The sequence below is a fragment of the Atractosteus spatula genome, chromosome 26 (assembly GCF_055471065.1).
Source record: "Atractosteus spatula isolate fAtrSpa1 chromosome 26, fAtrSpa1.hap1, whole genome shotgun sequence".
Taxonomy (NCBI): Eukaryota; Metazoa; Chordata; class Actinopteri; order Semionotiformes; family Lepisosteidae; genus Atractosteus; species Atractosteus spatula.
The window spans coordinates 280,125-307,688 of NC_142731.1; the positions used below are offsets into that span (position 1 = coordinate 280,125).

At 42.3% G+C, this 27,564-nt stretch overlaps 1 protein-coding gene across 1 annotated transcript in view; it reads right to left on the reverse strand.

Moving 5' to 3' along the window:
- rnd2 (Rho family GTPase 2) overlaps positions 1 to 27,564 on the reverse strand; it is a 51,200-nt gene that overhangs the window by 18,366 nt on the left and 5,270 nt on the right. Inside the window, exon 3 of the mRNA XM_088906175.1 lies at positions 2,965 to 3,074. Coding sequence (XP_088762301.1) covers positions 2,965 to 3,074 — 110 coding nt within the window. The remainder of the gene's footprint in view (positions 1 to 2,964; positions 3,075 to 27,564) is intronic.

Below are 27,564 nucleotides of genomic sequence, written 5' to 3' on the forward strand. Positions count from 1 at the left end.
CAGGCTCCTCAGTTCAACATCTGCCCATCAACATTCCTACATTACTAGAATCCTGTGGCTGTCATAATTGAAAAATATACATTATTAACATTAAAGTATACATTTTTAATTTCAGAAAATGTTTCTGTACAGTGGTATTCCGGGACTCTGTATATTTACTGCTGCCTCAGTAGTGTGGATTCTTTCCCATTATGATTTTCATAAGTCAAACTGTTTACCAACATCTAAAAGAGGAACCACTTTGATTCCAGTAAGCATTTTGTTGACTTGGAGTGATTCTAAAGAGGTAAATGTCTGAATCCTTACCATGCACTTACTGTACAACCGTTTTCCACTACAAACCAAGCCAAAAAAAAAAATCACCGCAGCATCCTCATGGTACACTGTGCACGGCCAAGCTCCAACCACATGCAAACACAGCATTGCATCTTCGCCAAACAATTGTGGGAGTTTAAGCCACTGGATTATCAACCCAGATGTGTAGTGGAGAATGAGTGCAAGACAGGCTCAGCAGAGAATGCTCATTCCTCCAGAAACGAGGACTAATATTGGATGTTGCTGCAGGTTAGGTTACAAGTTGAAGACTTCAAAAGGCTGATGTAATGGGGTGGAAAACTCTGCCCAATGCCACTCTGAGGTGAGTCAGCTACTGGTGCAGAGGAACTCGCTGCACAGTAGGTTGGAAAACTCATCTCTCAGTGCAAGAAAAAGTTTTAATATCTGCAGCAAACAAATCCTTCAACAGCAGGGCACATTGCAGCCTCTCAACCTGGAAAATAGATGAGGTGGGCTTTCTCTCTCAAGTGGCAAGCAAGTGAAATGGGCTCCAGCAAATGCCTGCAGCAGTGGTGTCCAGACAATCAGCAGTGCTGAAGGACTCTGTGGCCAGATACTGGGCTAAGGTGGTTTAATTGATACAAGGAAAGGGGTTTCAAATATTTGGGCTGTCTGTGAAGGGATATCAATGCTGTTGCTTTGCACTCAATGATAGCAGTGCACTGCCAGATAATTTCAATATAACCTGCACTTGCCCGTCACTGGATAATGCATGAACATCGCTGCCTGCTGTTCTTTTTTGCAAATCTACAGTGTTAAGAGTTCTCCCTTTCAAGCTGAGCTTATTAAATGTAACTTCTCTCCAGGTAAAGGGGCATTTTTCAGCTATAGATGATGTATTACTGACTCCTGTGTCATGTAGATTTTAACATAAAAATGTAAATCATATTTAATAATGAAACAAGACAAATTAGAAAGTCTTTCCAAATTAAACACTCTCAAATCTTTAAATAAGCAACAAATTACAGTATTCTGTTATCCCTCTTTAGACTGACCTAGTAAGGGGTTAATAACACATTTTCAGACATACAATGCTTTTTTCTGTCTATAAAAACAGAAAAACAGCCTCCCCAGAAGCAGCATTGTACAAAACTGGGAGACCCAGCCAGTTTATGGGCAGAATCTGGCAAAGACTGCACAAAGTAATATTTTTATGGTAGCTCTTCAAAGCACCAGAAAACAGATGGTCCATCCTGAGCAGAATTCAGCTGCAAAAGCAAACCCACACAGTGGGGGAGCCAGCCCCACAGACTGCTGGGATACATACAGGACACCCAGCACTGCTCCGTTCGCTCTCACTGAGGGACGCAGGGAAAAGGACAAGCCGGCTCGCATCCAAACTGAAGCGGTATTAAAATATAGTATGAAAAAAGAAAAACTCCTAAGACCAACTGTGAGCTTCACTGGAAAGGAAAGGTCAGGAGAAGCAGGTCCACATTCAGAAACCATACAGTTGTCCACTTTTTGAAGGAACGGTTCCTGCCCAGCTGGGCTGTTTTTCTAATTTCATTGTACAGGCCGCGCAATGGAGCCCTGGATATCCCGGGCTCCCTTTAGACCTGTGGCTGGGGAATTCCGAGTTTCTGTTGGAGGGACAGATTTTAAAAAATGCCAGAAGCACACCTAAATCCAAGTAAGATTCAATGAACTGACAGGAAAATATTTGTCACCAATACACTTCGTAGACACAGAAAGAAGGGGATAGAAATTATTGGAGGCCTGTCAGATGATATACAGTATTAATGCAGACCCAGTCATTGCTTGTCAATGTCAAAGTGATTGGCATTATATTAATGAACATAGTCAGACTGTGTAGTAAAAATGTAAATAAGCAGATAAGTAGTGAATATCTACCAGTATGTATTAAAACATACAAAAAAGAATGGCAGTCAAATCCTAAAATAAATTGATTTCAGAAATTTGACCCAACAATGGCACTGTGTGTATAATGCAAAGCCTTGGGCCACTAACGGGTATCTTGATAACCACTCTTAGGAGTGGTATTATATTAAAAATACAGCAACAGAAGTGTATTCGGCAACCCCTCCAGCAGCCTCACTCCTCCATGAGCTCGGCGGTTGGGCTGGACACCTGGTAGCCCTACAAACAGACAAGCAAGTGGAAGGGTAATGAACTCCACCTCACAGCCATCGGGACTTTTCTTGCGTATTAATAAACAGATTTTAGGCTGGATTATAATTAGGAGTCGAGAAAGAAATCGTGTTTCAAAAAGTACAAGGATTTTGTTTGGTTTTCATTTAGTGTTTTTTTTTCTGCACTGAGAATAATAGCAAACCAGTGTATACCTCTGAGACCCCATGACACTGTACAACCCTCACTGGTATCAGCAGATAGTCTACCGCACAGTCCCACAGGGTTTCATTTAGTAACTACTTCAAAACCCAAGACTCTGACACTCTGACAGAAGCGAGCACTGGCCCATGCCTCTATTTCATGAAGCTAAAAACGACAGTAATTAGGCACCTCGGCTAGGTGTAGAGGACACTGCCTGTCCTGGGGAGTGCTGTACTAGCTGCAGTGTCTGGCGAATGAAGTAGTTGAGGGTACTGGATACCAGTTCTCCTGCCTGCAGCTGTGTACAATGCTGGAGAGGAAGCCCCAACTGACCTTTTTTAGGACGCTGTCCAGAGTCTCTGGGCGGCTGATGTCGAAGCAGATAAGAACAGCGTCCGAGTCGGGGTAGGCCAAGGGCCGCACATTGTCATAGTAGGAGGAACCTGCAACACAAGACACATCCAGCTGAAGTACTTGCACACTTGCCAACTGTTAAGAGCCCAAAACATACCCTCACATTTTAAACTTAAATTGTGGCCATTGAGCCAGGCTTCTCTTTCTCTACAGGACACTGTAAACCCAGTAATTGCACCAGTGGCAGCAGGAGTCTTCAGTCAATCTCTCACCCAGTGATGTAAAGCCAATTCTGCCTGAAAACTGCTTCATTTTAGGAAAGTCAAATAAACAAGGCTATAATCCCGTATTGCCAAAGGAGTCAATACACTTTTGTTGCACCTTGTTAGGAAACTGGAACAGCAGCTTTCTAATGTATTAATCGATTCAAGGAAACAAATGATAACATATACACACTGTGAGCAGGCTCAGGTGTTGGTAACTGATGTTGTGTGACGTTGTGTGAACTGGGCTTCATTGCTGATTGAGACTTGTCTACCTGTGATTGAACACTAGAGGAAAAGGTTTCCTTCTAATGAGTTTCAAGACTGAATTAAACATGGAATATGCTAAATACTTGCGAGAGATTGATATACCCATATATCCAGCTGTTTTCACAGCCAGGAAATTAATCAAAAGCCCAAATGCTTAACTACATTAGACTGTTACTGCCACTTTGCTCCTTTAACCAAAGGAAGAAAAAAAGTCTAGGTGCTAGCAAGACTAACAGAAGCATATATAATGTGATGTTTGAGTGCAGTACACCCAAAGAATATTTAAAAAAGACAATAACACGCTGTCACCACCCGACTATAAACAACACACGAGTCCCAGCAGCTCTCCTCCCCTCAGGCCCCCTCCTGCACACAACCATCCTTGTTTGTTCTTACGGAGGACCTCCAATTAGAGACGTCCTACAGTTTATTAAAGGCCAGCAGGTCTCCGGCTCCTCTAGGACAAAAACAAGGGCTTAGCGCATGAAACTGGGATCCAGCTACTGCTGCTGTGCCAACAGATGCCTTAGAACATGAGAAAGCCTTCGGATGTGGCCTGAAGAGCAGTAGAAAGGTCTACAGGGAGCTCTGCTTTCATGGAAGATGAATAGAGAGGAGGTGCCCTCTGCTGTATTCTCCTGGAGGTCATGTGGCCCAGAGGCAAAGCTACCAGGAAAGAAGAACAGTATGGAAGTGTCGCACTATGTCTGAAATAAAGGATTTGTATGCCTTTGCTTGAATTCATTTGGTTTTCAAAATTAATTAAAAACCCAATGCACAAAGAGGTAGAAAGCACAGCTGTTTCTTCAGATTACAAAACAGGATTATCTGTGATGTCTTTCAGGTTTTGTTGAAAGCCACAGGCATTAGAAATAAAAAGTGTGGCCATATTAAATCAAAACACTTAATTTACAGACTTTTCTGGCACTTACCACAAAAGAGACAGAAGTAGAAAATCTGGTCGTTAAACAATGACATAGAAAAAAGAGATATAGTTGCACTGGTATAGGCAACCACTGTAAACTAAAAGCTCAATCTCTAGTCTAGTCATTCTCTATTGAAATTGGAGTACAGAGGTATTTGTCTACAAAGCCACTGAAAGTCAACTAAAGGGAGCTACTTCAAGCTCATTAATTAAACAGGAATCTAACCTCACAAGCTGTGCAAGAACTCAAAAAAGGTGGCACATCTTTATACAAAAAATAGTGGAATGGACTGGACCAATTCCCAGCCATGCAGCAACTGCCTTTTGGAATTTTTAAGGAAAAGGCAGCGGGCCCCGTCCTCCACTGTCTTCCCCGGCCTCCCTAACCCTGTCCTTGCTCAGTACTGTCCACGGGCTCTCTCCACTCTGTGGGGCCACCAGGCCTGCTGCCCCTGCTGTGTGATGGGGACTCCTCGGGTCCTCCTTTGGGCAGGGTGGAGGTGGCTAACTGGGAGAGGATAACTGATTACGTGGAGTAAAGGGTTTATTGAAGAGGACGAAAGAGAAAAAAAGCAAGGGGTTTTTGGGTCAAGAGAACAGAAGGTTTCCCGTTTGTCACAAGGGCGAACTATCCATTTCTCAAGTCTAGAAAAGATAGGAGCTCCACACAATGTGTGAGACATTTGTCTAATCCACAGGCATACACACAGTTTCTAGCATGCCCTGTGGATTTTACTAATAATATATCAGAGGAAAAGCAGACATACTCAGGGTCTGTTTACAAAGGATCAGATTTTCATTAATGAAAATGACAGTTTGCAGTGGAGGAAAAGGTCAGGGAAAAAAACCATATGTTCTTTTTTCTTTTTTAGCTGCTTACAGATGAAGAAAGACTGGATTGGTATAAGTGAAGATGATTCATTGCACAGAGAATTAAGTGCTCTTTAAGTCAAGCAAATAATACATTTCCCATCTTTATTGTTGCAGCTCTTACATGGTAATATAATGATTAAAATACTGTAAAACATGTCATCAGTGTGCAAAATGTAGTCTGCAATGCATTTTCATTCTGTACAATCCATAAAACTCTGCCCAAAATGAAGTTACCCTTCTGAGGCACAATTTGCCCATCTCTGATACAGTTTTGCATATGTTATGTATTCAAAACAGCCACAATCTCAAAGTGCCCAATCAAAAACTCTTCAGAACACTACGGGGTCAATTTCAAAAGGCTGTTTCTTGTAAAAAAAATGAACCGATTGCAATTATCAGTCAAATACTTCACAACTAAGAATGGCAATTATTAGTTGATAAGACACACTTGAATGACAACATAACTGCAATAAGAACTTGAACCCTTACATATGTATGGAGGTGCACTTATAGAAGCCTTTCTGTAGCACGCAAACTGCAGCCAGTCACAGCCAAGAATCCACACAGCTCAGCCCAGCAGTAAAAGGCTGATTTTGTGGTGCAGGAGATTTGAGCAGTCTTGATAACTGACCCTCATCTTACCTTGACTAGCCTCTCACATTTCCTTGTAGTAAAAGCAAGGCATAGCAAGATCAGGGTGAAGCACAGCAAAGAATGCTGCAGATCACACAGACATGGGACAGCACAGTGAGCCTATTGTATAAGCAGCAAAAGACCATGGTCAAGAACAACAGTTTCCCATGGCCGTCATTTAGTTATTGCTTTACTATGATTTAACACTCTGTAAGATCACTTTCAGAACAATAATGACAGATGCTCCTGGCCAGTCTGTGCCACGTGCACAGTGCTCAGCATCTGAAGCACTGCAAGACGCACATCTGGGAACTGGCAGCTTTGGACACAACGAACCCTCATATTAAGCAGCTAGAGCCCCAGACCTGACCTTTACAATAAACTTGGATTTGCTTTCAGTACATTGTTAAAAATATGATTTTTCATCATGTGGTAGAATCATTCCAAGAAAGCACTTACTGATGACAATTACTTTCAAAACCATGAAATTTAAAAATAAGGAAGTACAACTGGCCCAGAAAGAGGAACTCGGAGAAAAGGGACACTCCTGGTCATAAATTCATCATTTTTGATGGACACCTTCACATTCAAATTATGGACAAAGACCAGATGATTAAAGTTGAATGTAAAAGCAGGCTTTTAAAATTAAAGATGACGCTTGTTTTAGCATAAAGAGTAGAGTGGGTATCCAGACAAACAGCTCAGCTGAAGCTCACAAAGATCCTTCTAAAAGCAACTAGATCAGATGCTGGGATTTTTACTACAAAAAAAGGAGCAAGGAGGAAAGGATCTCCTCCTATGCAACATTAAAAATATCGTGTTTCTACAGTGAGTCAGAAGGATTTTTCATTCTGTTACAACTGCACCTGACATGATCCTCATCGTTCCTGTTCTGGGTGTGACCAAAGCAGTTTCTCTCTCGTTCTTCTTTCGAGCACACCTGACAGCACTGTCAGATAGGACTTCACAGGTGAGCAGGAGTAAGAAATTACAGAGGAGAAAATGTAACTGCAAAGGGCCAAAACCCCTCCCTATTTAAAAAGAACAGCAATAATGTTGAGAAGGTTTCCGATCAATTGCCAGCAGTGCTGCTGTACAGATGGCTCTGCTGAATGAAAAAATGTGCCTATTTTCACAGCCATTGAATACAGCTCAACAATGCATGCATCATCCCTCATACCCATTCAAGCTGTTCTCTGCTTCCTCAGAGAAGTCATGACTTCAGGGACCCTTTAATGTTGTGAAACCTGTTTACACTGTATCGGACAGCAAAAAGTCTTGATACCGCTGATATCCTTTCTGCGTGCGTTATGTTGTTACTGTAACGGTAAACAGTCTGAGCAAGAGATTCAAATATCAGGTGCTGAGACTAAAGACAAGCTGATAACATCATTATGTTAAGATTTCTGGATGAGCAGAGTGGCCTCCCCCCCTTTAGAGACCCTGAAGACCTGGCAAGAGAACAGACCCCTTCGGTTGTGCACACAAGGCACCAGCAATCCTGGCAAGACAGCAGACAGCACATCCATGCGAAGGGTAGTTTTGTGTTCACCGTTCTGCTCTTTTGAGTGTTTTTTCATGTTTATGCAGAAACAATTCCACTCCGATCGCCTACAGAAACCGCACCCATTTTGTTTCAGCTCACAGTTGATCCTGATAGATCTGTGTTATGAATTACAAAAAGAGTATCTTTATGGATGTGTAGAGGTAGAGATGATGTTAACGAGGTGGAACACCTGACAGAACCAATCACATTTCACTGGTAAATGTGAGTATTTAGCTGCAGCAACACCTCACCTTGGCTGCTCAAGTATTGTTTACCTGGTGTTACTGTGAAGCTTTTGGAGATTCTGAGCAATGTGAAGATACTAAAATCACAACTTCGGTTTCTTCTGACCCAAATTAAGCTGCATTAATGAAGTTATTAAAATAGTAAAAAAAACTAGTAGTGGTCTTGAGTAGATTAAAGCTTGTATATATTGTATCTTTACCATAACTCTTGATTGTGTCGTATTGTTTTGCACTGCAGTGTATATGCCAAGAAAATACAAAATCAGTTATATTGTGTAAAAGTGTGCAATAGTGAAAAACAATTTACATGGTGCAAATTAATGCACCAGAAAAACAGACTGCAACAATATAACGTGCCTAGTAAGTAACAGCTACAATGCAGAATAGTACTACAGTCAGCAAATCAAGGGAGCAGAGGAATATTGAGCCTAAAATATTTCCCAGTTAACTAATCTGGATGGTCAAGACATAAGTATGAGTGGTTCACTTTGTTGTACAAAAGGAGAGCAGTAAGAACCTGAAGTTATGAGCAGTGTTTTTGTAAAAGACAAGCCAATTTGCACAAAACATCACCAAATCTCTGTAATTGGCACTCTAAATCTAAGCCTAAAAACCTCAAGTTTAATGTTTGGTCTGTAGTGGCAATGTACAAAAACTAGCTGGACTGTCTGTCAAGTGCAGGCATTACCACAGCCCGATGTCAGCTCAGGCTCAGTGGTATCCTGCAGACACAAAGCCTGATGGGACACCAGAATAAGTTTTTGGAGGGCAGAAGCACAGAGTTCTTTTTATAACAGAAGCTCTGTCTCAAAGAAAGAGAGTGACTGGGCTTGGTAAGTCACCCTTTAAAAGCATCTTTTGTTTTAAACAAAATAAAATCGCTACACTGAACGTATCTAGGGAAGTAAATCCTATATTTGGATTTTAGAACTTCTGTGCATATTTCTCAATGCAAAGTGAAAAGATACCCCTTCTTCCTCTCTCTTCCCCTTCCAGCTCAATGGCAGATCTGTTTCACTTCACAGCTCTCCTGTTGTTTTCATGTGTAAAAGAGCTGATTTACAAATGTTTTGTTTCTGAACAGCTTCACTGCCAAAATCGCAGCACAGTGCAGGCCCATTATTCAAATTGTGAAGGCCCGTGATACAATTACCACCCTCAGCTACACTGAACAGAGCCAGACTTCCCTGATTCCAGTGCAGGCCTTATAAGGAAATGCAGTCTAGATTTTTTGTTTTAAAAATGGATTTGCAAATTACCGGTTTTCTGCTCTTGCCCCCAACTAACAACTTAATAATCTTGGCTCATCACTTCTTTCTTGAAGTCTCCTGCCAGCGCAGGTTAGATGCATACTCCTGAACACACTGCCCCGCCATCGGCTTTCCTTCATATATTTTGAGCTCGTAGTGACAGCAGCAACTTCCAGGAACAACAGAGCCAGCTCACAAGGCGGCCGACAGGACACGAGCCACAGCAGCTTTCAGCAAGTCAAGGATACTGGCGACTCCGGGACTACTTGCCCAACCTGCATCCCGAACAGGTGCTTTTTACTGGTTGAGTCACTCAGAGCCCTGCAGTGTTGATCTTAAAGATCCCATAGCACTTTCCAAAAGAGTAGGGGTGCTAGGGGTGTTGACCCTGGTGTGCTGGATTAAACCTGCTCTGCCCTCTACTGTCTGACCTCTCCAATTTCCCCCTTTCAAGTAGTGAGGTACGGTAGAGCTGATGTTTAGCAACCTCATGGGATGAAAAGTGCTGTACAAATGCAAAGAATTGTCAATATTATGAGGATAAAGACATGTTCCCAATGTAGAGCAGGGTGTGGCCATGGTGCACCTCGTTAAGGAAAGAGAAGGTAGGTTGAAACCACAGGGAACCACAATGCTACGGTCCATATTGGAAAAATCCAAAGCTACATTTACCGAGAAACGTCACTTCACTCCTCACTGGAGGACAACCTGGCCACCAAACAGAAGCCTTTGAACATGAACTCCCTGCCACACGTGGCTTGATGCTTTGTGTAATGAATCAAACCAAGTTCAAGTCTCCTCACTCCTGCCTCTGTGCGTTTCCCCATTATACTAAGTTACAGCAACTGTACACTTCCCTGTCTTTTACTAGAATTCTTCAAACTGCGCAAAAGCATCTTGCCAAACCCCACAAGATTCTCTATAATTTGCCTGCTGTCACCCCAGCCAGACAGAGGAGCAGGAGTGGGGGAAAAGGGGGAAATAGGGAATTATTTCCCTATGAGCGAAGAAAACACAAAGGAGTGGTCAAAAGTCAGAGAAATGGACCATAATAGGAGAGCTGAAAAAGCACAAAGAGAACTTAAACAAATGCACAACACTGCAGAGATCTTGCAGAGCAATATTACAGAGGCACATCTGGGCCTATTGGAAAGACATCTGCACTGCAAAACGGAGGGAGTGAGGGAAGGAGACGAGACAAAGCAAGAGGCAGAGAGAGGCCACGTGCCGAGTGTACGGATCCAATTAATAGGAAATGCTGCATTAGAAGATTTTGTCTTTGCAGAACAGCCACAACACTGCCAAGAAGGCAAGTGTCCTGTCAGAACACTTTAACCACCGTAAAACTAAACTCAGCATTAAAATAAATCTATCATTTCATTTGATCATCATTCATATAGATGTTTTAGAAAGACAGTCTACAGATTTAGGATTTGGATTTGATTTTTCAGCCTCATTTTGATAACTGATAATTGACCGACTGCGGTATAGCCAAGTGACTGCTGTACAAGCACTAAATAACCTCGCTAATAAGAGCCGACTGGGCCCAGGTGATGAGGCGATTTAACCTACTGAATGTCAGCCTTGGTGAGAACAGTGTTAAGGAGAGTGAAAGTGTGATAACAGTAGTCATTCTGCTGCTGCCGTGTTTTGAGTGCCGCCAACAAATGAACCCTGCACAGCCTCAGAGCCCCAGCTGCAGCACTAGGACCTGAATGCCAGTGCACACTAGAAATCTTTTAAACTGATAGCCATTCAAATATAAAGCTCAAATTCATTACGTTGCAGTGACTTATGTGCCGATGATCCCGAAACTCTGGAGGCATAGCATTCACAATCTTTGTGCACTTTATCTGGTAGAAATCTGACATCTTCAAAATGTTTCCACATCCCTGCTGAAGAGAGGTGTAGCAAGCGATTTAATGACTAATTTCTCACTAGCATGCCTGCTCTTTCAGTTTACAGTAAATTCTCAAATAATTCTCCAGTTTCCAATAAACTCCCTATCATTAAAATACACTTTTCAGAATCCTCTGAGGTTTGCTACCTTGAAACTAATCTCCTGCTCCAATACAGGATATGTCATATTTCTTTTATGTAGTTATTATTCACACAGGTTGCCGGGGTGACTTGTTTAGGTGGGACACACAACAGCTGATGCTGAATTGTGAGCAATCCAGCCTGATGTTGGAGAGTATTGGAAACCATCATATCTTCCTTCAGTTTTTAACTGTTTGATCTCCACACCAGAGCATGTTTATGACTGGAGTCACTTGTTTTTGTCTGGTGTCCAGGAACAGTAGAATTTTTCCTCACCAAGAACAGATCAGTCAATAGTCTGGGTCACAGAAACATTCACAAATAATTAGGAGAATCATTAAAACCAAAGAGCCAACAGTCTGATTATGCTCATTAGTGTTGTAATCAGTGACAGCTACACTCATCTGGAGACACAGGAAATAAAGAGGTCTGCCACTCCTCATGGATGCTTCCCATTTGGCTGGAGATAATGGACACTTTAAATTCACAGCAGTTTCTCTGAACTATTAGATTCTGGAAAATCACCTGCTGTTTAACTTGGAGATGGAAGCTTTGGAAGGCAATTTAGTGGCAGGTATTTATTCCCGATTACACATTTTGTGACCTTTAACTTGAATTATAGCATTTTGTTCTTCCAAACAACTGTTTCACACAGACAAAACTGAATGATTCTCCTTGCTATACGAAAAGGATCAATACAAAAATGTAAAACAAAGCATGGTGATTTTTTCTCAACTACAGTGCCTGCAGTCTATTCAATAGAAATATATAGGTGTCACATTGCAAAGAGAAAAGCAATTAAACCATAGTTCTTGCGTTGAGGGGGTGATGAAACTGCAGTGCTCTTTCACACACCACATGAAGAGCTCTGCTCAGCCTGAACTGCACAAATCTGAGATGTGACTTCACATTAATGCAAAGGCTGCAGCCCATGGTGCTGAAAATGCAGGATGCAGCTGATGGAGTTGCAGACACGCTGCTCAACAGGCACTTGATCCAGAACCTGCAAGCCCATAGCAGAAAGGAGATCCATTACTCTCCCCTAACTGTGGGGTGATTTTCAGTCCTGCAGCTCGCAGAGCACCCTGCACAGTAAGTGCATGTTATTATAATGTTAATAATACTGTACACTCTCAGTATTATCAGGCATTCCTACAGTTTGTTCTACAAACTGGTTGGTGCAACACTGTGGCTCACAATTCTCTCCAAGCATCACCAAACATTTTAACAAACGGATTATGGTTTAGGTGTCTGTTACAGATCTTTTCCTAGGAGGGGAGGCCCAAGAGATTCCATGGGTGTGCGGGTCATGTCCTCTCTGGGTCTCCAGCCATCGTCCGGACATCAGCTGTCAACTTCCCACTTAACTTATCGGACCAAATTCAACACTGGCCTGTTCCCCCAAACATGGCCAACAGGTTTATTGCTCAGTAACGCCAATTCTAAATGAATGCTGTCCTTTTTATTTTTTGCAGATAAGGCAATTTCCAAACACTTATTTTGTACAATAATATTTCACAAATAAGTGCATATTAATTTTTATTTAGAAATTAAACCTTTCAGAGAACCCACCGACTTTTACAAGCTTTAATTACAATTTGTTTTTAACTCTTCATGGTCACCAGCAAATCTTGTTTTGCAAACATATGAGGATGTGGCTAGAGAGCAGAAAACACTGAGCAATGCTTTGGGGCGATTTAATACGGTTACATCTAGAGCATATCTCCCATTTATGAAAGGAAGTTCCAGTTAAGACGGTACTCTTGGCACTATTTAGAGCTTTCAGGTCTGAGTGAAGGAAGAGGGCTCAACAGGTGAAAAGCTGTCGTTCTTCTACTTTTCAGCAAGGAATTAAGCTCAACTTGTTTCTTTACAGGAACTCACCCTGACACAGCTCCCCAATCAAAGTATTTAAAAGTCTATTACTTTCAATTCCATTCAAAACAAATAAAAAACATCCATCTGTTGGGTTAACAGCTTTCTACCTGTTCTTTGTGGCTTCAGTCAAGCAATGCCATGCAAAAGCTTCTCTCAATGATCAATACTACTATAGGTCAGAAAATTACCAGCAATGCTACAAAAAAATAAACCTCCTTTTTGATTCAAACAAATTCTAAAAATTCTAAAAGAAAACTTTCTGCTCGTGGGAGTTTGTCACTTTCCTCAACTCGGACAGCACCTCTGAGAAAGTAAGAGCATTTTTCTCCTACAGCTGCACAGTTACAGAAACGAAAGAGGAGAGGCTGTTTTAAATTCGATTGCCATTCTGTGGGAAGCTGCCGGAAATAAAAAAAACAAACTGACTAATTAAGTCAAGTGTGTTTCTTGCTCACCCGTCTTCTGTGAAATATTTTTTCTACGTTTTGTTCTTTGCTTCTGAGCACAGAAAATTCAAGATTTGTCTGCGGTATCGTAGCAACCCAGCAAGTGTCAAACCTTCTCTTTGTGCCCTGGCTGCAGTGAATAGAATTAAGTGAGCAAACTGAGGGGTGAGGGAACTGGGACCGTTCTCGCTGCAGAATGGAAAGAGGTGACAAAGGGTTTTTCCCTTTTTAGTGTGTGTCAGTGGGGAGGGGGGTAGAATTCCTGCTTGAAGAGCCCAATGCTTTCACTGAGAACTTGTTGCTTTTTTCTTTTACACCGAGTCCATTTTCCTTGGCTACAGCCCAATTCACTTATCATGAGAAATCCCACCACAGGCCGCTCCCGAGCAGGAGCGAGCACACTGGTCTGAAGGAACCTGTGGGCTTGGCTCTGAGAGAGCTCAGGCTTACACACCCAGAGGGCCTATGACAGGCCTGCTCAACCTGGACGTCACTTTAAGAAAAGCTACCAGCTGGCAACACTCAAGATGAGCTCATTAGGCCTACACGAGCATCTGGTAGAAGTTTATTGATCTGAAGGCTTCATTAGGTACAAGCCTAATACCATTGCTCTTAAGGAACTGCCATGAATCAGGCAAAATAGGTTTTGGTAACTTTTTTTAGTATATACTTGAGTCCCTATCTATAGAGAGAAAGCAGGCATTAACAAGCACTGTACAGCCCCTTCAGTCAATATTTCAAACCAGTTTTCACCCTCCTGACACGTGATCTATGTTCAACTAATCCAGCTTCCTATGGGCTGGCCTGTAGATATGGTGTCATTAGACCTTTTGTTGCAGACTTAAGACTATTTTCTTTCTTGGATCTTCTTAAGCCAGTAATCCTAATCCTAAAAACAGTCTTTGTTCATGTTTTGCACAAAGAACAAGTGATGGATTAAAAAGGAAGTTAGGAGGACTGGTATGGAAATAGAACACTTTATAAAGGAGGTAACTTGTTCAAGCCTCACGGAAGGTACTGTACATCAGCCACTGAAATGCTTTGTGCATCGTCTTTGGGGATGTAAAACAGAAGATCCACTACAAATAAAGTGGATGTGCTCCTTTAATTTCAGTACGACACTTTTGCTGAAAACAACAGGTAGATACATTATTAAAAACAAAGTGTTAATTGAAGATCAAAAGGTGGAAAGGCTCACCAATGCTGCAGTGCTCATGAGGCCAGAGACTATTGAAGAGGCAGAACTTGAAGCAATCGCATCCAGCTTCCAGTTTTTCCCCCACTTACCTGATCCCAGTAACAGAATCAAAAACAAAATCTGCATTCCCTCTATTTGTTTCTTTTTGCTTTAGATCCAGAATCAAGTACTTGGTATTTCTATCCTGCATTTATTTGCTAAATACATTTTAATGTGATTAAAATGGGGTCTGTTAAGATTCATCTCCCTAACCTGTGAAAACAAATACCCCCAAAACAGGTCCTTGTGAAACAACTGGTTTCTAGACTTTTGTTCTAATTGAATTACTAGATTTAAGCCATAAGTGAACTAATTATCTATGGCATTAAGAGCTATTTCATTTGCGTCTTAAATGGTTGGAGGTTTTCTGAAGTGTTATTCTTCATGGAGTTATCTATAAAAGTGTAAATTGAAACCTACAAAAGTTTTCCAGCTGAATAAAATTCTAAGAGGCTCAATTAGTTCATTAGAAAATTAACTCATTTAAGTACCTCAAAGATGAGCAGGAACAGAATCCACATACACAGCCAGGCCTGGGGTGCAGGACTGCAGCAGAGATGGGGTTGGATAAATTATCATTACCATCTGTCAGGACACTGCTAGACTGGAAGACAATTTTGACCAGCTGGCCTACCGAGACCCTGGGAGCTCAGTTTCCACCAGGGAATGAGGTGAGGCATCTCCATCTAAGCTACACCTGCTGCTCATCACTATAGCCAGTGCATTACCAGACTGCTCATTATTTCAGGGCTGTATGCCTTGGTAAAGATGGAAATAGTATGGCTAAGCCCAAGGAGCAGCTGTAAGAGCATGGTGGGACTGGGACCCACAGAAAAAGCTCTCATGATTTTGCATAACATGAATGCACTGTGTACACACATGGTAACCTTGTGTAAAAAGTCCTTAATCTACAATACAAAGAAGGCATATTGCTTAATGCCAATTCAATATCCTAATCCCTCCAGTTCAACATCCCACCACAAGCATTGCTGCATTTAGTGACAAATGAACTCAGTTACTCAGAAAGCCAAGACCAATAAAAGATATAACAATACAGAATACAGTTAACAAAATAGAAACCCATTCACAAATAAACATACGTGCAGAGGATGAGAAAAACACATTATCTTCACAATTCAGACAAAAACAAGAAAAAAGTGGGTTGCGTACTGATCAATTATGATGCCTGTTGGGGCAAACAGGTGCCGCACGATCCCTGGCTCAAGTTTTCCTTTTCACACAGAGCTGCACACCCGCAAAGGTAAAGGCCTGAAGCAAAGATATTTTTCCTTGTGAGCGCCAGAATATGCGTGCAGATGCAGCACACATAATGAGAAGAAAACAAACAAAACAGAAAACGGCAAAAAAGATACCTAAACAGCAGAAATCGAATAATCAAACGAAGTCTGGAAATTTTACTGCAAGGAAATCTGGAGTGTACTACCTTCCAAAGGAAATGATCAGATCTGAAATTAAGTTTAAAAGATCTCATCAGTGGCTCCCATCAGTAACGACTCGGTAAGGAAAGAGCAGACACTGGTGCTTTAACCCTCCCTCTGACCCTATCCTTATATTTCACGTTCTCCAACCTGGCAGAGAGAGGTCTGCTCCCGTCAGGCTCACTGGGAGTTAATCTGAGGATCTGGTCCGGACCAGCAGAGTGAAGGGCACCTCCTGATCCGTGAGCCCCATCCTTGATCTGTGATCAAAGGCTCAGCACGGCACTCTTAGGCATCAATTAAAAAAAACCTTTTACTAAACTGCAAGGTCATGCAGTGAAAGAGGATGACAGGATTTTACTGTGAGACTGGGAACATACCCCATCACCCCACCTATATTCCTGTCTGCCCTTGTTAAACCCATTCTGACACCTTTTTCGTTTTAAGATGGAAAACAAGTGCTCCATTAATCTGGGATTTGCTTTTTGCCAGAAAAGATTAGCTGTGATCCTATTATATATCTGCTTCTCTCAGGCTACCAACGTCTTCGTTCCCTCCGTTACTCGAAATGAAAGAGCTCTGTGAATGAATACAGGATGACCACAGCTCTTCCAGTCGCAGGCCAAGTGGGACCTAGCAGACTCTACGCTGGCGCTCACTGCCAACCCAGACAAACCAGGTCTAGTGTGAACCACAGACGTTCACTTTTCAGCAGGTGTAGAAATGTGTAGGTCTGCAGACTGCAGATACAGAGATGACCGCTCTGGCCCACACTGAGTGCAAAACACTTGACACGTGAAGAGGGCTGTTTTAAACACCAAAATAAAGTAAAAGCTTAAATATTTTTTATCTTTTCAATAAAGATGTTTATATTGAGCATTTGATGTGACTGTGAATTTGTTCCAATCTTTCTCATGAAGTATAATTTCTGTAACCGTCTTCAGCAAGTGTCCCCAGCAGAACTGGGCTGCAGAATCGAGCCTTTCAGGTCCGAGCTGCTACACACAGAAAAAGGAGGGCGAGGACCCACAGCAGCCCGCAAGAGTGCACACATCACGAGTCAGGGCCTGCATTATTAATGTAAACGTCTGGAAAGTCATCCCTCTGAAACTATCAAAAGGGCCCAGAGTGAAGGAGCCAATCGTCCAGAGACGCTCCGAGTGCCCTTTCTGAGCACAGGAGGTGACCCGGGGGAAACGGGATTACAGGAAGTGTTGGAAGGTGGAAATCGATAGCCTCAGTGGGAGAGGAAGGGGATTGATTTTCCGCATATTCAGCTAGCTTCCAAGAGACTTCTCTGAAATAATGGAAGCAGATGAGACAACAGACACTGAACAGCAGAACATGCCCATTCACCCCCACCCCCAGCTAAAGTGTTCTAATTTGGCATTCAGGTTGTGGTAGGCAGCAGGGCAGAAAGGGGCCCTCTGGTTCCATTAGTGACCTCCAGCAGGGAAAGCTTGTTTCAGGGAATCAGGGCAATTACTAAAGTCAAGGTGCGCGATTGTTTTATAAAGGACTTTGATATTATACTGGGTGCAGAAATTAATGCTGTCAAGAATCGTATTCTTGATTGCTCAAAATTGCAAGAGTAATGTTCATTCTCAAGCAACTTAGATATTAAGAAATTGTATGTCTGATCTTAGAGTTATAGATCGATAACTATATACAGTACATCGATATATTGCATTTTTAACTCTTTAAAGCTTTTACCTTTTTTCAGCCACACAGAACCAGCTGTGCCAGAACCAACTGTTGTCTACAGAATTTTGTACCTGAAAAAATCTTCACATACATGCCATTGGCATTTTAACACAATATTACAAGATTTGAGAGACATTTTGGGCACAATTTCAAACAATTTTATGGACTTCTTGGTTTTAAGCAAGGATAAGATGGATGTTGCATTTGCCTCAGAATTTTATAAATCTTAGGAAAATGTCTGAATCTGAAACAGGTTTTTTAGGATATGTTCAACAATTCATTATTACTGAAACCATGCACTGGAAAACTAACCTGCCTATAAAAAATAAAAACCATTGCCAAGATCTCACTATGTTTCTCATACATTAATCAAGGAAAAATGTTAATGGCAATCAACCCAGCCACTTACTACTGTAGCTTTGAGAATAATGAACATTTTGCAGGAACTCTTGCAGTTAAATTGGCATGTAAAGAATGACCAGCAATGCTATAGAGATAATCTCCACATTTCTCACTTTATTCAAATCTACACAGTTTGAACGTTCAATTTGAGGAGGTGAGCCGTTTCTTCTTTCTCTCGGTCTTACTCCTTAGCGCAGGGGTGCCGGAGGCACCCATGTCTCAGCTAAAGGTGTTGGTGCAGGACGTGACGAAGCACAAGTCTACTGCACTCTTGACATCCCTCCTGAATCTTATCTGACTGCGGTCCCAATTAGATCTGCTTCTCCTTGACATGTTACACTCATTCATACAATCATTGAGGAATGTTCCTTCAGGTGGGATGTTAAATGTGCTATTGTATCCCTATTAAAAAAGATCCCTCACTCTTTTTGAGCTATTAATCCATCTCACTGATGGATTCAATCCATCACTCAATCACATTCAGTACTCCGTGGATATGGACCTCTCACAGTGGCAGAAACAGATGTGGCCGAGTTGTCCTGAGACCCCCACAGTTCCTCTCCTGTATCACCAAGTCCCAGCCTGTCTATTTATATGGAGCTCAGGCCTGCAGAATTCCAGAGTGTGAGTGAAGGGACAGTGGGTGCCTGGGGGGTGACTGCCGATGTTGTCAAGGCCTTTGAACTCTAGATTTAAGAGGTGCTTGGGTAGATACCTGGAAGGGTGTACCACTTTACAGTACTTTTGTATTTTATTGTTTGGAGACAATCAAATTTAAAAATAAATTGACTCCACATCCTTTTTCAGAAAGTCACTTGTTCTTGGTAAGGGTTCCAGCAACTCGGAGCCTATCCTGGAAGTTTAAGGCATATGACAGGACACCTGGGCTGGTTGGATTGGACCGAGAACTGATTAACCAGTCCAGCATGTCTTTGGAAGACAGGAGGAACATGCAACCTGGTCTGGAAACAAACCTCAAGTGAGAGAGGAGATACAGCTTCTTCAAGGAAGTTCTACCTTGTGGTGCATGCTAATCCACAGGGAGACACCACCTCCCGAGATTCACAACCTTTCTCATGTTTTTAGCCTTGAGCAAAAATCATAATCTTTCCATATCGGGCCAATTGCTGCTAGGTGAAGATTTGAAAAACTTTCAATGGAAAATACAATGGAAGAGAAAAGAAGACTTTGACATGTCCTTTAAAACTCGTATCACTGTGAAATAGTTTTGCCACTATTGACCAGTGAGCTGGAACCACAGGGAATGACTTCCTACATCTAATAAGGTCACACTACCCCATCGCAGACAAAGATGCATTTTCCTGTCACACTTCACTGTGCTTCACAGTAGCTTATTAAAAAAATTGTATTTTTTTTAATAGTGTCACACAAAAGGACATGGAGATGAGCTTTGACAGAAGGCAACAAGGCGATTGGAAGGTGCAAGAACTAGCTCCACTACTTCAGTACTCCACAGGCCTCTGTCTTCACTGGAATGAGCACAATCCCATAAAACCAATGAATTAAACATGACTGGTTAAAGCTATATTGTCTTTGGAAATTTTGTTTACAGAAACAGAATGGCTACATCTTTTAATAAGGCGTGTTGTTTGGGCTGATTTACAGTAGCTCGTGTGCTTTTGCTGTTGAGGTGTTAAATTGGGAAACATTCCCTTTAAAAGAGGGGGCAGGCAAAGAATTCCAGCACTGAGCCGAGCACCTTTGTCAGCAGTGCTGCCTCCCCTCTCCCAGTCCATTCAGCCACTGGGAAACGCGCAGCAGGGCTGGCAGAGAGATGACCCCAGGAATCCAGCCTGATTACCATGAGAAAGCACTCCACCACCAGCTGGGGACAGGAATGCTTTTATAGCTTTGACTTGAGCAGAAACCACTGGATGGGACAAAGGAGGAAGAGGAGAGTGACAACAGAACATCACAGCAGCCTTCACTTCGACATACAGGAGCAATTCAACTCTGTATCATCTCTCACATCCTTTTCCACTCTCCCACTTCAGCATGTGATTAAGGACCAGTCCACCGGGTACACTGTGCTGGGGGAGCTACTGTTGCTTGAATGAGACCCGGATAACCTGGTCATTAAAGCACTATAGCACTGTCAATACTAAAGCCTACAGAACTGTTCAGAAGAATCGACACGCGTTCCACTGTGCAGCAGAGCAGATGGTGGTTCACGCAGGTGGGCTCCCTTTCAATTTTAAAGCACCTTGGGATCCTTTGGGGTGAAACATGCAAGAGAAATATATAAAATATTACTTCAGAATGGCTTATGACAAAATTCCAGAACCAAATAATTAATTTGGTTGTCAACTTTAACAATATTTTGATTTTTAAAATTGGGGGGAAAAAAAGATTTCTAAAACACTAAAAATAACAATTTAGGTGTCACTATAATGCATGACTGCAAGTACCTACAGTATATAATACTGTAACTATTATTTTTAAAGTGCCTGGTCGCAGTTATTGTCCTCTTTGAAAAACAGGGCAGATACACACAAGCAGTGCTGGAAGAGTTCCAACCATGCATGCACACCTCCCTGTCTGCCCCAGGGGGAGTCAAGGTCTTTGATCAGGCTGCACAGAGGCACCAAGTCCATGAAGAGGTGCCTACAATTCCTCTGTTGTGAAGTTCTGGAGATGTAGGCCTAATGATTTTTCACCAAGCTCAGAGGAGGATGAAGAGGCGGTGTGAGGTGCAGGGTTCCTCTGAAACACTATCTCCTCTAAGCTCCAAGAGGAATTCAGAAGGCTGGAGACATGCTGATCAATACTTCAGGCATCCCAGCTGCGATAAGAGAGACTGCTGTTGGACACACACACACACACACACACACACAAACACAAACACAAACACAAACACAAACACAAACACAAACACAAACACAAACACAAACACAAACCATCTCGGGTCTTTTCAGACTGTGTGTAAAGGGCTTGGGGTCAGCGCTGCTGTGTGCTGGGTTTCCCAGGCCAGCTAGAGCACTGGACTGTCCACTGTCCCGCAGCGAGTACATCTGCTGTCAGCACAGCACATTTGCCTCAAGCACTTGGCGAAGATTTATCCTAGAGCCCGAGGCTTAAGCATGCTGAACAGGTCGGGATGGTGTTTGATATTTAATGAGGTTAAAGCTGCACACCATTAAATCTTTACTTCTGATCTTACTAAAATATCCCAACTGATCCTCGGTTTGAAACTGTTTAATATACAGGATCAGAGTACAGAACTCATAACTGCACAGTTCACTACAGCAGCAGGCTGACGCGTGCTCCTGGCTACTGTGGAGAGAACTCCAGCCTGGATACAGCCTGGCCACGCATGTTCATTAACTACAGAAGCACTGCAGATCAGCAGCTGTAATGGATATAAATGCAGCAGAGCGATAGGAGCAGCACTAAAGAGACTATAAAGAAAGTGAAAGTGTAGATATTTTAATTTAATTTCCCAAGGTGCTAATGAGCGTTTCTGTGGAAACACAGCACAGGACAGAAGGCAAGAACAGAGAAAGGATACTCTTTCTACAATGGTTCACGAACACTGCAAGGACATCGGGTTTGATCTCCATAAAGCAAACATACTGGTCTTTATTTTGTGTCAAAGGTTAAAGGTAAAGTAAAAAAGAAAAATAATTTCAAGTGATCGATAAAAAAGGGGTTTCCCCACAGTCACATCACACTACATCCAAGGTGCCTCTCAGTTAGTCCCATTTGTAGGCAAGTTATCAAGCAGAACTCACAATGTCCCTTGACATCATGAGCTTTGTCATCTTTTTTTGGGTGGTGTTGCTCAAATAAATAAATATCGGTTTTACCCGGTTTAACAAGGCAATAAATACTCACATCACTTAGCAACCAACAAAGACAGAAAGCAGAGCCATGATAATGTTACAGCTTCCCTTAGAAGAAAAGACAACACACAGTGGCACCCTATGGCCATTGACTTGCTAATCTGGAGCACATGTAAACAGCAAGACCAACAATTATTCCAGAACTGCTTTACTGACTGCATCCCAATTCAGGAAGGCTTTCAACAGCTCACCCTAGCTTCATTGTGAGACAGGACCAGATATTCACAGAGGCCTGAATGATCACAACAGGTGCACAGCCGCTGTGCAGCCTTAAAGCCTGCATCAAAGAAAAACATGCACAGTCGTACTGCAGACCAAAAACACATGTGAACAATTAAACCCAAGGAATGGCACCTTCTAAAGTAAACAACAACACGTTTTCCTCCCAGGCATGCGGCGCCTCGAGCCAACGAGGCACAGAGAGCATAAGCAAGCTCTCACACCATCACCCAGCTCTGAACTGGCCCCGGCTATGCACGTCAAGGGGTGTGAAGTGCCCATTAAAGAAGATAAATGTCATCGTGTGACTTTCAGTAGCTGCTTTTTACTGAAGGTGGGGACATGGAATTTGTGGTTTATTTAAGTGCCATGAATCTCAATCAAATTGACCTCTTCTTTAGGTGCAGCACAAAGTAGAGAAACAAGCATTTGGGCCTACAAACGCAACACCCCCTAACAGACACCCCGTTTCTGGGACATTTTGCCATTAGTGGCATCTTGGACACTTGCCCTCTTTCTATAAGGTTGTTTTTCATGTTTGTTTAGAAAGGAACATGAACTGACTCTGAAACGCTAAGATAAGCTACTCAGTTCTGGTAAACATTAGAATAAAAAGGCAAATTAAAGTCAGGATTACAATAACATTTACGTGTACATTCACCTTCCATCTTGGTAACTGAATTCATCTTTGCTTATAAAACGGGCACCCAGCAAGAATTTTGAGGGCACTCAAGCACTCATTATTAAAAAGTGTGGAACACCAAAAAAGATCTATAAAACCATTTTGGGAGAAGAGTCCGTCGCTTGGCCTCCCAGCACATTGACATTCTGCCCCGCGCTCTCGCCCTCTCCAGCGGGCGCTACGCTTGGTTTCCTCACAGGCCTCGGGAGAGATCGCCGAACAAACACAGGCTGTTACTCATCACGGGAAAGACCCCTCCCTGCGACGAACTCCATTAATCACCACCCGTCACGCTGCTGGGCTCTCCCGGACCCTAAACAATCCCCCGACACATGATGTGTGATGGGCTTGACATCAGACCGAGAGCCCCCACAGCCCATACAAACACAGAATTCATCCCTCTGGAAAAATTGATTAGGTGAAGCTCTTAATATACAAAAGAGAACTTGGGTTTTAGTCTCCAGATTAAAAATGTCCACAAGCCCATTAAATGTCACCCTGACATTTTAAACTTCATGAAAATGGTCTGTGCTGTTGATTTGTGTTTGCTTCACTTTTGATTTAAATTTTAGAAATTGTTAGGGAACAATGTCCTGTTAAGGACTGTGAAAGGGCCAGTCTGATTGCAAACATCACCCTGTTTATCAAAAGATCCCAACAAAATGTTAGCTTGAGGAAATTGATCTTGAAATCTTCATTATCCATTTCCATAACGTTCTCCACACAATGAATGATTTGGGAAACAATGCAGAATTAACGGAAGAAGTAGGACATTTTCTGCTTTGCCACATATACACAGGTCTTTGAAAAAGGAGTTCTGAATCAGGTCACTACAGAAACCTCTGCAGCATAAATCAGAATTTCCCAAACTCCCAGGGGGGCTGATTTGTAAAGGAGTTTACAAAGTGGCAAGAACTAAGAGCTGTTCCGTGCATTTTCGATTCCATGCCGTGCCTCCCACATCTCACACTATCCACCACATTCGTTTTGCATTTAACACCAGCCTGACCACTCAAGAAGCAGCAAACACCGTTTCTTGCACACATCACCCTGGGAAGTCCCGTGTGCACACTCTAAACAGACACCAGACAGCTGTTCCACAATTTTCTCCACCTTCTCAGACTACATCCCGTCGACCCTTCAGCGAAGAGAGAAGTTCCTACAATCATATCTGCGCAAGGGATTTTACTGTTAAGAGGTGGAGGAATTATAAAACAGTGCGATATGAAAATAAAAATCACGATCTCCAACCAATATTTACGGACAGAGTCTTAAGCCTCCTGGTAGTTTGGCCAACAAAGTGGGGCAGCAGAGTACATGTACATAATACATAAACAAAACATTAAAAATTACATTTTTACTAAACTTTTCCTCCTCCCTGGTCAATACCTGGTTGTGTTGGTTTCATTATTCATTCCAGCATCAGAAAACCCAAGTTCAGTTCTGTACAAGATTCCTTTCCTCTTATTTTGGTCTTAATCTACCTTTGTTTGTCCCCTGTCATTACTTCATGATTTGCACTCTGAGTTGCTCAAAGACAATTAATGCAGTTTACAGCTAAAATCTAGAATTAAGAAATTTAAGGATTATGGATTAACGAAACTCAATCCCGGAAATGGGAATTTGTAAACAGAAGCACTATGGTTTTTATTTTTCCTAATACGGTGTAATTTTACTGGAGACATTCTTTCAGAGCTTAAAGCAGCTACAAAACCGAATATGCCCCACACACACGGGTCTGGCAGAGGTGAGGCAACTGTATTAGGACACTGCTTTTCTAGTCTTGTTTCCATTATCACAAAAAATAAAATAAATTGTAGCTGTAGGCAAGCTGCAGCCATACAGAAATCAGTTTGTTTCACACCAGTGCAAAATCAGCTACACGACTTCCACATGTGCTGGGAGTCCTTTATCAAAACACAAGCTGAAGCAAAAAAAAATAAAAATGTATTTTTGTCCACATCTGCATTGCCTCTTTGCTGTATTTGCACCTTTACGGTTCCTGCGGTTACTTTCAGAAAACATGGAGTACAACTGGCTGGGTTGTTAGTGTCATTAAGAAGCAGTGAGGTGTCCTGGGTAAACAGGACATGTTATAACCCCCTCATGATACAAGTCACCCTGCTGAACGGATAGCACAGCCTACACAGCAGATCACTGGAGTCGCAGCAGCTCATCAGCCCTGTAGCAGGCAGTGACTCAGCACTTAATTGGACTGCTGAGAGTCTGGGCGCTTTGCGCAGCTGGTACAGCAAGCGCTGTGATGCCGATGGCACACTCCTCTTCTAAGCAGCCTCAGAAGATGACAAGGCAGGCACCTTGTCTTGATAGAAAGATACATGCAAATGAGCCAAGAACCGTTCTCGTTTGACTAATGAGATACACAGAAGAAGACCAAAAAGAAAAGGCATCTATTGGACTCCAAAGCATCCCTAGAGATGAAACACTTGGCAGTAACACCTCTAAAAATGAGCCAGTAGACAGGATAATAAGTCTCCCATTAGGGCATTTATAATGAAAAGAACTTGGCAGACCTTTTGGTAGCACACTTGAGCTTTAGAAGTTATAAGGTAAGTAAGATGAAGTCTGAACACTTAAAAGTTCACTGATGATATTAGGATTCAAAGTTATTTTTCCCCCCCAAACAGAAACCAAAGAGATCTCTAAAGGAAATGCCTGATTTACAGTATATTTTATATGGCAATCAGTGAGGCCACTGTTTTGTTATAGATTTCATTAATTTCTTCCGACATTTTCACAAGATTGTTTTGCATCACTGAACCACATTTTACACAACCTGTTTGCACAAAGCACAGACTCTTTCTATAAGGTAGCTCTTTCCTGCCCTTCTCCGGCCTTCAAGAGATGACAGCCAGCACAGGAAAGATAGTGACATTTTCCTCATTCCCCAAAGGGAGGAAATTATCTAGTCTTCTTGAGAAAATTCATAATGTGTCATATGGTTAGACTGCTAAGCATTTCAAAAGTAAAAGTTAGCATGAGTGCAAAGTAACCGACCACATTAAGCTGTTTTACTTTACATGTTCAACTTGCCTGAGGAGTGCCATCAGCACCTGGAATGCCCACACACAACTCCTTAAACCAAACCTGAAAATCCAGGCTCTCTGATTCTTTAAGAGCTTAGTGTTCTCTTGCTTCATGTATAACAGACAGTTGCTTTGGCTTTATCATTTTATGTTGGCTTAAGACACAGATGTAGTTCTTAAAAGCCAATGTCCACAACCGATAAACCGGTGCTTCAGACCTATAAAAAGTGTTCACTTGACAAGATATCAATATTACTTCATTAATATTACTTCATTAAAATAATAAAAAACTTCATTAATAAAAAAAAAACATTATTCTGTGGGTCATGATGACAGAAGTCCCCGCATTCCCATTTTCCAAGACCCTTGGCAGGCAAGAGTAAAGATGGTATTATTTGACTCCTCATGGCTCTCACAAAGTCTGTACTAACTCAAGAAAAGGTGGGGGAGAGGTGTTTTTAAATCCTTAAAAACAGTAGATCAGTGTAAACGGAGAGCTGTTATTGCCTAAAGCCAATACAGACTACCAGAACCCTATGTCTCTACAAGGGCCATATCCCTGAACCTTACTGAACTGGCCCTTCTCCAAACAGGATCTACCAATCTTGCCATCCTGTAGCCTCATAAAGAATGATTACTGGGCAGTATCCACAAGTAAAAGCACTCCTGTTTAATAAACCGAGATTCAAGAAACCCATTATTTAATCTAGATCCTAGTGTGCAACTAGGGTTTTCAGTTTGTGTTCCATCGCTGATTGAAATCACAGCACTGAACACTATGTGCTTTGGTCCCAGTGTCCCAGATACTGCAGAGTTAAAGACATCTTAACTACAGGGTGCCTATGACACACACACGGTCCCACTGCATCTCGGTGCAAACTGGTCACAATCACCATTATACAGAAAAGGAGAAATGAGAGGCAAACAGGAATTAATCTCTGGATTACCAGCTCTTTCCTAAACAGGCAGGTTAAGAGAACTGAAGCTTCTAACCCAGAACAAAGAAGATTTTGTACCGATTTGACTGACGTGTTGGAATTCCTGCATGGTATTTACAGATTTAACCCCACATTACAGGCCAGGATCAGAGAGGCCAACTATATCTGGCTGTAGCTTTGACCAGAATCAGACTTGGTAAGGATTTCTAAATGTACAGAAGGGGGAGGAATAGCTAGAACTAATTACACAGCCGTGTTGTGTAAATAGTGAAGCAAGCAGCACCACCTGGCCTACTTCAGCTCAGAGTGCACCCACCCTCCCCTTCCCAAGCCCCCTAAGCTGTGAGGTTTAAGGCTCTGTGTTGCACACCAGAGAGCAGATGGATCCCTGGGCTCAGCATTATAAAGCAAAGGTCCAGGAGAGTCACCAAGAACTTTGAATTGTAAGGCATCAAAATTAGCGAACTGTCAGAGTCTCCGACTTCACCCCCCATGACAGTTCAGAGACCACTCTTCAGCAACACTGCCGCTGCAGATAGTGCTGTATGAGTTGACCAGCAGTGAGGAGCCCCAGCTGAACTGGACTACAGTGTTGTTCCTGGGCCTTCCTGCACAGGTGGAGGACTTCCGAAAAGGCTGCTTACTCTATTCCTGGGAGCTCTGTGCATGTTTATATGCA